General features: G+C 35.6%; 2 protein-coding genes across 2 annotated transcripts in view; one reads left to right on the top strand and one right to left on the bottom strand.

The window, feature by feature from the left end:
* The window catches only part of LOC112158495 (protein broad-minded), a gene marked incomplete at its 3' end in the record, with an annotated part of 9364 nt that extends 5937 nt beyond the window's left edge, over nt 1-3427 (bottom strand). The window contains 3 exon segments of the mRNA XM_024291913.2: nt 1973-2137; nt 2224-2386; nt 3152-3427. Coding sequence (XP_024147681.2) covers nt 1973-2137; nt 2224-2378 — 320 coding nt within the window.
* A 220-nt stretch (nt 3428-3647) lies between these two features.
* On the top strand, nt 3648-9715 carry hsdl1 (hydroxysteroid dehydrogenase like 1). The gene is made up of 5 exons (XM_024291897.2): nt 3648-4086; nt 5032-5480; nt 5553-5636; nt 7097-7234; nt 8917-9715. The coding sequence occupies exons 1-5, from the start codon at nt 3867-3869 to the stop codon at nt 8989-8991; spliced, it is 966 nt and encodes a 321-aa protein (XP_024147665.1). The 5' UTR covers nt 3648-3866; the 3' UTR covers nt 8992-9715.
* Nucleotides 9716-11811: the final 2096 nt, after the last annotated feature.

The raw sequence follows: 11811 nt of genomic DNA, 5'->3' as shown, positions 1-11811 counted from the left end.
CCGTTGGTACACAATTTTTTTCCAAAACAATAAACAAAAAGAAAAAAAGAGTTGAAAAGCTGCTGTTCTACACTTCAGAATCCATTGAAATAACCGGTCAAAGAGTTACGGTAGTTTAAAGAGTGAGTTATTTGCTGTCGTGCTAAAGAGTTAACTCTTTAAACGCCAGGAGCTTTAGCTCTACCGTAACTCTTCTACACAGATAGCGTAATTCCAGCAGATCCTGAAGTGGAGAAAAGCAGCTTTGCACTGATAAACAACATGTAAATCCATGTAAATTAGCTGATTCTGTTGTGAAAAAAGTCAGCTTTGTGCAGTTATGCAACACTACATTAGTATTGTTGTTGCATAACAACACAGCTCATATAACAAGCTGCTTTCCTCTGCGTCAGTATCAGCGGGTTCACGTTGATTAGGTAAACGGTCAAAGATCTACAATATTTCAAGAGTGTGTTATCTAGGTGTAACCGGCTACATCTCTGGTAATAAGGGCAGCTTCTGTGGTAGGTTTGGCTTCATTGTGTTGTTGTCATTCAAGGAAAAAACTTAGAGCTGCTTTTCTGTTTGTAAAAAAGAAATAAACTGCATCCACTGCTGCCTGGTATGAATATAATCTCTTCTATTCTTTAAACTAAAAAAAAATAATAATAATTTACCAAATAAATCCTGAGACAATCGAGCCTACTTGGTGCTGTACTGCGTCATGTGGTGTGCTTGGCTTTATACAGTCTGAGACTATATAAATGTTTTAGATTTATTGTTATATCACGCTATTTGGTTCAAGAACCTCAACTGTGGCAGGTCACGTCTTAAAGGTGACCTTTACTCTTCTAAGCTACAACCCTTAAAGTCCTCCTCCAATAAAAATCATATTTTTTTAGTTTTTAACATGTATGTGTGGCAAATTTCTTATGAAAGAGAACAAATGTGATAAGAAATCATTTTGTTTTTGCATTTCCGAGTATTACTCAGCTACTACTCAGCTGAGCTCCAGAAGCCACGCCCCCTCAGAGGAGATTTTGGAAACAGAGGCTTCAGATCAACATGAAAAATGTATTTTTAAGACATTTAGGTTGTGGGATTTTGGTTAAAAACTTCAAAATTATATTTAAAACACTACTGGGAATATTAAAAAAAAATTGTCATAGATGGACTTTAACACTCGCAGAGCAATTTGGGTTGATTTCTTGCTCACTACAACCTCAATGTAGGAGCTGCAAAGTCTTACTTTGTCCTCCAGCCGTGGAAAAACAAGAGACAGGTTTGTGTTCATCATAATGACACACTTATGTCCACAAATATTAAACTATTGTTTTTTTGCATTGATAAAACTTAAACCTATAGAGAATTTTCTAAAAAAAGAAACATTTTATAACTTTTGAAAGAAGCTCACATGATTTTTTTTTTGTTCCTAATACAGCAGATGTAGTCGTAGGTAGTATGATTTTAACTGCAATTAAAATGTATATATATATATATATAAAATACAGAGTTTATTTTATTACTTGTGTTGCTTTTCAGACAGAAATGTGTAAATCTAATGAACTACAACTACATCATAACTAATAAAGTGACGCTCAATGTATTTTTTGGACCAATTGGCCGGCGCACTTAAATAATTTCATTATGTTCAATGCTAAATTATTTATATAATCCAGAGCACGTTAAGGTTGTTTCCTGACCTCAAATTGGTTTTCTTTGGTCCACTGTGCAACAAAAATCTTTCAAAATGTTCAACCTTGGTGAACTACAACACAGCACGGTGTAATGGATTGTTGGAGCATTGTGGGTAATGTAGTCAGGAGCCTGGTTGAGTGATACAAACTGTACTTCAACTGTAAATAAAATTTGAATTTTCTGACTGTTTTGTCAGAAAATTTTCTTTAACCTGAGAGAAAAAAAGGAGGGGTCAAAGAGCCACGTGTGGCCCCAGAGCCTCAGGTTGTGGTCGCATGTTCTAAGCTAATCTTACTCAGCAGAGTCTTTGGTCCGGCATGTGACAGCGTTAATCAAAGCATCGTGTCCTGACCCGGTCCCGTGTTGCCTTTCTCCTAAGGTCAAGTTCAGCATCTCCTCCTCCACCGCGGCGCCCAAAGAGCTCTCTATATACTGACGAAGGTATCTCACAAACTCATAACTAAAGAAACAAAAACCAAAACAAGCCGTGTGAGAATTTTGCTGGCGTAGTGGAAGGACCGCATGCGTTTGTGGGGGTGACTTCACCTGTGGAAGTTCTTGTCAGTCTCCTCCAGGTGAAGGAGGATCTCTTGAGCAGCTTCACTCGAAGGGGCGCCAGCGATTTTCTCACTGATACTTTTTAGAAACTGTTTGAGGAGGGACTGTAACTCCACCTCGTCTTTCACCAGCAGCTGAGACATCTTTGCTGCTGAGGTAAAGATCAGAAAATAACACAGAAAATTATTATTAAAGCGCACTTGTATGAAAATTGTGCTTTTTTTTAAATGTTCTTGCAGAAAATTAAGTATAAGCTTGTAATATTTATTCAAATCTCTGTGTATCAGATGCTGACAATAAAATGCTGCTTGAAAAAGCCTCTATCAGTAATGTAGGTGTTAAGTGAATATTTTAATGACGAACCGTCGCTCTTTTTTTCTTTTGGCTAAAAGCTGCATAATCACTGGGAACGCTTTTACAATCAATCAAAAGATGATTCCAGTGGGACTTTAAACATTGTTTTGTGATTCATTTACGCAAAGTATAGGCAAATATTATGCAAAAGAAAGGAAAATACCTCCTTTGTTGCTGTTTTTTTGAATAAATTCCCTTCAAAACAAAATTCTAGCCAATTAGCGAAACAATTGGAGCTTGAAAAAAGAGAACAAAAATATTTGACTCAAAAATATTGGAATAATGAAAAAAAACGTTATTTTATGGTCCATCTTTAAAGTGGTTTGGGTACTTTAAATGTAAAAGAACATGTTCCAATAACCATGTTTAAGAAATGAAAATGAGCAATCAACAATTGAACAAATAAACACATTTAAATTACATACTATTGAATAACAGATAGGACAGACAGATAATGCAAACTAAAAGAGCAATGTTCTCTTTCTAACAGACCCGAGGAAACTAAAACAAGTTAATTACATAAAACAGTAGAATAATTACAATTTTGAACGGCGTGACTTACTCTGTTGGGATGCACTTTAAGTATTTTTGCTCTAAAGTTAGCTTGATGCACCAGTTCTTCTAAATGAAGCTAGCTAGCATAAAGCGCGAATTATATTTAGCTTTAGAAAAAGAGCTGCAATTTAAAATACTATATGGTTAAAATTAACCCGTAATGTTTATAAAGATAATGTCACATTTATTCATCCATTTCTGGGACATTTCGAAGCGCTTTAAACTCATAGACAGATATTATACAGTCAATGGTCTCTATGGAAACCTTTTCGCGCGGTGCATTGTGGATATATCACGCTGCTTTGAAGCGTAATCGGGAATTAGAAAATAACAAAATAATATATTTATAATTTAAGTTAAATGATTATTATAAATACTTCTATTGAGTTCAAGTAACTAATTTAAAATATTTCGTACTTTATTACAGAAATATAATGCACCTATATTATGTTTTTAATTAGTTAAGAAATTTTCTCCATTTTTTGTTGGCTTTTGAAGGCAACAACCGGAAGTGTTTGATCACGTGACAAATGTTTTGTTTCTTACTGAAAAGTGGACCAAACGCGACCTTTATTCAGCAAAGGCTTGTTAAAAACGTTATATAATAGAAATTCAACTTTTTTAGAGGATATTTTCCTTAAGAGTAACGTGCTAGCTGTCTTTTAATCCCACCGTTTTCTTTCTGGGATGATTCTGAACTAACAAACTAGCATAGGTGAAGCATGGCAGCGGTTGACAGCTTCCAGCTTTTGTACAGGGAAATTTCTCGCTCGTGCGGCTCTTATGTGGAGACCCTGGCCCTCGTGGGAGCTCTTTACACCGCCAGCCGAGCCGTCGTCCTGCTGACTGAGTGCTGCTCGCTGGTCAGGGTTCATTTTCTGCCGAAGATGATCCCCAACAAGAAGCTGGGTCAGAGGTTTGGAGACTGGGCTGTCATTAGTGGTGAGGACAGTTTGAACACGTGTTAAACTTAATCAAAACATAAATATTTCCAGATTTTGTTGGATACAATAGGATTGCGTGACTTTTGATTAATTCTAGTGTGTTAATATTCTATAAAATCTGTTTTTATGATAGGAAATGTGATTTTTAGATCTTTAACTTCTTTTTTTAAGAAGAACACAATACTAAATTTCTCATATTTTTAGGTTAACATTTGTTGTTTTACTCCCATGATGCAGCACTGCTGCTATACAAACATCCCAAATAGCTGTTTTGTTGTGTTTTGCTGTGCATTTATATGTTGTTTATCGTCAATTACATTATGAGATCAACTTTCTTGGATGAAATCTTTATGCTGGGAGATGCTAAAAATATATATATAATAATTATATAATAAAGAAAAAAAAGATTAAATGTTTTTTTAAAAGGTGTTTGACAATCCCCACTATTTGTTTCAGAATAAAAGCCTGTTTTCTATAGGGTCAAATCAGCTTAAAGTGAATGAAAAACAAGATTCAAAATTTAAAAAACAAGAATTGTTTTAAATAAAAAATATATACATATTGTAAACTTGAAAGAATTTTTGAAAATTTGAAAAAAAAATTGAACATTTGAAAAAAATAATATTGAAAACCTGAAAGAAATATTGAAAACTTGAAATAAAGAAAAAGTATATAAAAAAAATAAATCTGCTACCACTAAAAAATGAATGTTTATTTATAATTTCAACTTTTATTTTTTTTTTTTGCTTTTACTTGTTTGCTTTCAGTTCTCTGTTTTCAGTTTTAAATTGAGACGTTTCGCTGCTGAGCTGAAAGTAATTTTACATGGGGGCGGGCGGGGCTTTGAGCCCATTGGATACAAAAAGTTTTCTACTCAAAAGTTCATCCCTGGTTTAAATGAATGTCTTTGCTGAAATGATGACGGTTTCTTCTCTCCTGTCAGATGCATCTGAGCCTGTAGCCAAAGCGTATGCAGAAGAGCTGGCCAAACACGGCATCAATGTGGCCTTCATAACTCGGGACGCCGCCTCAGTTCAAGATGCAGCAGCGTCCTTTTCCCAAAGTTACGGAGTAGAAACCGCCGTCATAGTGGCCGACTTCTCTCTGGGCCAAGCGAGTGTGATCAAGCCCATCCAGGAGACTCTGAGGGACAAAGATGTCGGCTTCTTGGTGAACTGCGTCGATGAATCATCGGCGTCTCCTCTCAGTCTGATAGAAATGTCAGATCAGCTTTTGCTGGGTCAGGTCAACAGGAACGTCGGCGCCACTACTCTGATGACCCGTTTAGTTCTGCCGGGGATGCTGCAGCGCAGCAGAGGAGCCGTGGTCAACATATCATCGGGTGCCAACTGTAGACCGTGGCGTGGAGCCGCCACGCTCAGCGCCGTCAGTGTAAGAGCAGAATCTGAAGAGAGGAGTTTCTCTTTGAAGCCAGAACTTAACGGTTTCCTCCTGATGTTTCAGGGATATTTGGACAGTTTCTCTAAAGCGCTTTACTTTGAGTACAGCAGCAGGGGGGTCTTCATCCAAAGCCTGATCCCTTTACAGGTAATCCCCTAATATGTCACTGTGTTCTGATGTTTACATCATATAGAAAGTGTTGAATGATAATAGACTGATTTATGTGAAGAAACTAAGATACCTCATTAAATAATCAGCTCTGTCCTAAAAATATCCATATATCAATGTCCAATCATATTTTAAAAAGATTCTAAAAAAAAAGAAAGCAATTTTATAAAAATCAGATTTTTTTTTTAATTATTTTACTCATGGAAAAATTATCTGAACTGAAATTTACAATTTCTGTTTTATATATTTATTGTATTTTCCACAAAACACAAAACAAGACATTGGATTATGACATATATACACATATATGCAGACATTAATAAAATGCTGAAGGGAGAAGAAAAGGAAAAACAAAAAAAGAAGAAGAAAAGAAATAAAATACCAGAGGGGAAAAAAACAACCATGAAAGAATGTCATTCTATCACTTCTGTAGATGGGGGATTAAAAAAAAGTTAAAAACGGTTTCCATTCCAAGTTAAGTTTTTGTTCTGAACATTTTAATGTATACCTAATTTCTCAAGTTTTAAATGAAATAATACATCTTTAATCCAATGTGAGTTAGTTTGGACTTCCTGCCTCCTATTTGCTATTTTATTGTGGCTGAAATCACTTCATTGAGACACTTTTTTGTGGCATCTACCAGTCCCTAAAATGTGTGAACTTAAACATAAGCAGAAATTATTATTTTTTTTATTACTTTTCATAGAAAGTTTTAAATAGGTTTAATTTTTTTATGTCAAGTTATATCACTTGGATCACTGTGATGATCAAATGGATATAAAATGTGTTTTCATGCAAATATGAGGGAAAATTTACAGGCTTTCATGTCCTAATCTTTTCACATGACTGTAATTGAACCAAATAAAAACTTTTTTTAACTTTTCTACCTTCCTTAACACATAGAAGGAATCAAACCTTTGATCTTCCGGTAAGAGGTTGACCGCTCTACCTCTGTATTCACTATTAAAGATGTAGATTTGGTAAACTGATACATTTTGTACCAGAGACACAGCACCGAGGACATTGATTGACAAGGTCTACAACCAATCAGGACGCAGAACAAAAAGCACTCTTAAAAATAAGAAAACATGCAAAATTGCACTGAAAAAGTTCAACACAGCTGTGATGCTGCAAAACCATGATGTATTGAGGGAAGAGTGCATGCTATTTCTCATCAAAATGTGTAAGAATATCTCTTTAATCTGCTTATAATAAGGCTCTCGTTTTAGACTAAACAGAAACAAATCCTTTCAATCCTTTCTGTACAAACTGGTGGGTCATGTGACCACACGTCCAGCTCTCCACTGGCTCGACCTCTGCAGGGGTCAGTTCAAATCCAGGCTCTACTATGATCGTGGAAAACAGCCCTAAAAGAAGCAGAATGAAGCTGAATGTGTCAACATGAATTCTTCTCATTTCACTTTTTTTTTTATATATAGATTGCTTCACGTGGACTTCCACATACGTCTTCCAGAGAGAGCTGGTTTGCTCCAAGCCCTGAGGTCTACGCTCGCCACGCCGTCTCCACTCTAGGCATCTCAAACAGAACCACTGGCTACTGGCCGCACACTCTTCAGGTCACAGAGGAGAACATTAAAGACCCACTCCGATTACATTGGGAGTTTTTAACATGTTCTTGAGGAATTTTTCTGATGATGGAGGACATATTTAAAGAAAACTAGAAAAGTTGTATTACCTGCGATTATGTTAGTGGGAATGCTTTTTGCTGAAAGTAGTTACTGAAGATGCTGAAGCTTTTTTGCTGAAAACGGTAAAGCATTTTAATTACTACAGGGATTTACTGAAAATGCAAAAGCTATTCGCAAAATGTTAAATTTGCTACAAGACTGGAAATGTTGTTAAAGAACTATGAAAGAGTGCTGAAGTTGACCTAAATTTCAGAAAATTTTGTAGTAAATTGCTTGAAAATCCCCAATACATGCCAATTTTGTAAAAATATTTAGTGTGTTGCTAAAATAGGAGCTAAACTCCAAATTAGCCCAAAAAACCATAACAGATTCCAAATTAGCCAAAAAGCTAGCTCATTGCTTAAATAATAGCTAACATCAAAAATAGCCTAAAATTCATCAATAAACTAAATTAGTTAGAAATGTTACTGTTGCTAAAATATAAGCTAAACTCAAAATTAGCATAAAAAATCTCAGCTAATGTCAAATTAGCCAAAAACGCTATCTTACATACTAGCTGAACTCCAAAGTAGCCAAAACATTTCTCAGTAAACTAAATTAGTTAAAAATGTTAGCTTGTTGCTAAATAAAAGCTAAACTCTAAGTTAGAAGTTAGCCTACAAAAACCTCAGTAGATAGCCAAACCTTTAGCATGTTGCTAAAATATGAGCTAAACTCTAAATAAGTATGAAAAAATCTCAGCTGATTCCAAATTAGCCAAAATAACTAGCATGTTGTTAGAATACTAGCTGATCTCCAAAATAGCCCAAACTTTCTCAGTAAACTAAATTAGTTAAAAGTGTAAGCCTGTTGCTAAAATAGAAGCTAAACTCCAATTTACCCCAAAAAACCTCAGTAAACTAAAATAGGTAAAAACGTTAGCATGTTGCTAAAATAGAAGGAAAACTCTAAATTTGTCTAAAAACCTCAGTAGATAACACATTAGCCAAAAACGTAAACTGTGTTTTCTGCAGTTTGTTAAATGGGAAATACACTGTAAAGGTCAGATATGGTTCATAGAAGCTTAACTCTAAATTAGCCAGAAACCTTACCATGTTACTAAAATATTAGCTAAACTCCAAAATACTATAAAAAAAACCTCAGTAGACGCCAAGTTACTCAAATGAGCTAGCATAATGCTAATATAACAGCTCAATGCCAGTTTTTTTCTTAATCTACTTAAAAATTTGGGGTATATTTTGCTCAATATTTTAAAAACTATAAAGTTTATGAAGACCAAAAAGACAACCAGTAATGTCCTGAACAAGTTGAATGTTTTGATCTGAAGATTGCTGTAATCACTGAAAGTGTAAATGAGTTTTTATGTGGCAAAAAAATCTTTTACTAAATCGTTTACTAAGCATTCACACAATTCTGAGTATTCCTTTATTCAAATCAGGAGGATAATCCTGATTAAAAGAGCACTGGGATTGCTTTGGGAATAAATCGATGATTGGAGTGGGTCTTTAAGGTCTAAAGAATTAGTTTTCTGTTCCTTTTTATCATTTTTATTCAGTGTGTTCTGTCTGAAACCTCATCTTGCTCCCTGTTTCTTCTGTCCTTCCTCACAGTACGGGCTGATGAAGTGCGTCCCAGAGTGGCTGTGGATTCTCGGATCTCGAACGCTCATCTTCACCGAGAACTAAAAACATCTTAGAGCATTGTTGCAGTGTTTTTTGGAGAAATTTGTTTAATTTCTTAGTTTGTTGCAGGAAAAGATCAAAGATTTCCCTAAAATATTTAAATGCTGTTCTCAACCCCCTCCCGCTTTTCTATAGAGTTGTGACTTTTTTTCTTTTTTTTTTTTAATTTAATGCTGACGTTTAACTTGAGAAATAACTTTAACCAATTTTGCTTTACTACTTTGAACTCTGTTACAGTTTGTTTCTTAGAAAAAGCAGCAAATTTAAGAAGAAATGGATGTAAAATAATGAACATTAGACACAGAAATACAGAACTAATACAATAATAGCAAACATAACATTGAGGCTTGGCTTTCATCTGGATGATTTTGAAGTAAAATGATTAAAACATTCCTCTTTTCATGAATATTTTGCTGCAAAAAGCAGTTTGAAGGAACACAAAAATTGCAGAGTTTTTAAATTAACTAAAAAAAAAAAAGTGCTGATTTCAAATGTTTTTTTGTTATGCCAAAGCGGGTTTAAATCCAAAATGGTTCTTGCACTGATTGTTTTGTCTTTAACTTATCTGAGTGGTTTAAACAAAGACGAATCTCAAGGAGGAGTTTCATCTTTGAATTAAAAAAAAAAAAAATCTGTTGCTGGGCAAATTTTCCTGTTCTAAGGAGTGAAGTTGTGCAGTGAAAATGTTCATAGTTTGGATTTAAAAGTAAATAAAAACTCTTACCAACATGTGTATTTGTTTCTTTATTAAAGTGTGGCACAAGTTAAAGTAATCTACTTGATGAGGAGCTCAGTTTGTGCAGGTGTGTTCCTGGTTTCATCCTATCTCCTGATGAGTGTACTCTGATCGCTGTGGTAAAGGCCACTCTGGAACACTTTGTTTTATTATTTTTTTTCCACTTCAGAAACTTGATGTTAATCATTTACACAAAGGGAACTTGCAAGGATAGTACAGAAGAAGAAGAAACCCAAGTGTTCCCGGAGGATGAGGAACCCAGATACTCATCCTTGGTTTTGGTATTTTGACCTCCTAAAGCTACTTTTTTTTTCATGAATTTTTTTTGTAGTTCGAGTTATAAACTAGCCAATCAGATGCCTCAATAAAAGTAGGTGGTCTCACATCGAATGTGCACAATATTTAGGGGCGTGGTCTTCTAACAAACTCACTTCTAAATGGTGAGAGTCGTCGCCATAGAAACAATGACTCAGTCCACTTTGTACTAATCACTGCTTAGCAACGATGGCTGGTTCCAACATGGCGGCATCCGTATCACGACCAAATTGTGACAGAACTGGCTTTATTATGTTGGAGCCAGAAGTGAGTCATCTACAGCGATGATGTCACGCTCTTGAGACAATCACATTGGAGCTTTATAAAGATGTAGGAATGACACTGATCCAATAATGTTTCCATTTAAAATGTATTGTGATGGTTTCAAACATATTTTAGCGTGATTTTTTTGGTACAAAAATTTAAAAGAATTATAAATAATAGTTGAACGACAGCCTGTTAAGGTGCATTTACACCAAATGCGCAGCGGAGGCGGCCAGTCTCAATGTCAAGTCAATGGAAAAGACGCAACACAAGGCGATCTGAAGTCCCACGGCACGATTTGAGCGACTTGCACAGTGCGAAAGTCAAGCTCAATTTCAGTGACGAGGTGCAAATTTGACAAGTTTGCTAGGTCACTGCGTCGCATCTGCCAATCAGGAACTCAGCTTTAGGCACGTGTTTTCAGTGACTCGATCAGGGAGTAAAATACTAGTCCAACTGAGATTTTTTTTTAAAACAAAAGGAAAAATGTCTCCTAATGTTATTTTTTCCACTCGGGTTAATAAACAGTGAGCCTTCAAGCTCAGCCACAGAGACACAGAAACACAGTGGAAGCGGCTGTCATACAGACACAACCCCCTTGTACCGGGAAAATCTTTTAATGATATAAACCCAAACATGGAGACATGATTACTGATGTTTTTGTAGAACTCTTCACAAAAAAAAAAAAGATTTCTCAACATCTTCTGTCTTTCATACATTCTGAGAGAGAATCCATTAACTGGTAGCTCCTCCCACATGTTGCCGTAGCGTCATGCTCAGGAACACATTTTGACAGGCAACAAGCCGCGAATTTATCACACGAATTGCGTTTGGTGTGAACGCACCTTTAGGGCTGCCATAAATAAACATACAAGGCATATATGAGAATAAGTTATGAAATTGTTATCTAAAAAGTTATAATTTTTCTATGTTGCCATGTTGGAGAAACTCAGAGTAAATGGTTGTTCCTCAGCATCAATATAAACAGGAGGATCTATGGATTTTCAGCCTTACAGCCGTATCTCAACAGTAGGAAGGCCCAGACTAACTTCCTGTAGACCTCTTTCCTGGTGGCTCCGAACTCAGCATCCTTTTACCAACATCCTTGGTGTTCCTCATTGTGTCCAAACAATCCAACTCTGATTCCCTCCATGTATCTCCAAAAACAAATCCATTCCTGACCCCCTCAATCCTGGTCTCAGAGAGCCTCAGCATCTTCATCTCTGCGACCCCCAGCTCTGCCTCTTGTATCTTTCTCAGAACAACATGGCTGCTCTCACGTCAGTCTAATATACCTTTTTCAAAAAATGTTGAGTTTAGATAATATTTTTATCAGCATGCTAACATTTTTGGCTAATTTGTTATCTACGGTGGGCTTTATAGGCTAATTTAATGTTTTATTTTACCAAGAGGCTAAAGTTTAAACTAGTTTTGTTTATCGAGGAATTTTTGGCTGTTTTAGAGTTTAGCTAGTATTTAAGCAATGTGCTAGTTTTTTTTTTTTTTTT

The sequence above is a fragment of the Oryzias melastigma genome, linkage group LG24 (assembly GCF_002922805.2).
Source record: "Oryzias melastigma strain HK-1 linkage group LG24, ASM292280v2, whole genome shotgun sequence".
Taxonomy (NCBI): Eukaryota; Metazoa; Chordata; class Actinopteri; order Beloniformes; family Adrianichthyidae; genus Oryzias; species Oryzias melastigma.
This window is presented reverse-complemented; position numbering and strand designations above follow the sequence as displayed.

Coding starts and splice junctions, on each gene's coding strand:
- hsdl1 (XM_024291897.2), top strand. CDS start 3,867: ATGGCAGCGGTTGACAGCTTCCAGCTTTTGTACAGGGAAATTTCTCGC. Junction 5,637..7,096: donor AAAGCCTGATCCCTTTACAG/GTAATCCCCTAA, acceptor TTTTATATATAG/ATTGCTTCACGTGGACTTCC. Junction 7,235..8,916: donor ACTGGCCGCACACTCTTCAG/GTCACAGAGGAG, acceptor CCTTCCTCACAG/TACGGGCTGATGAAGTGCGT.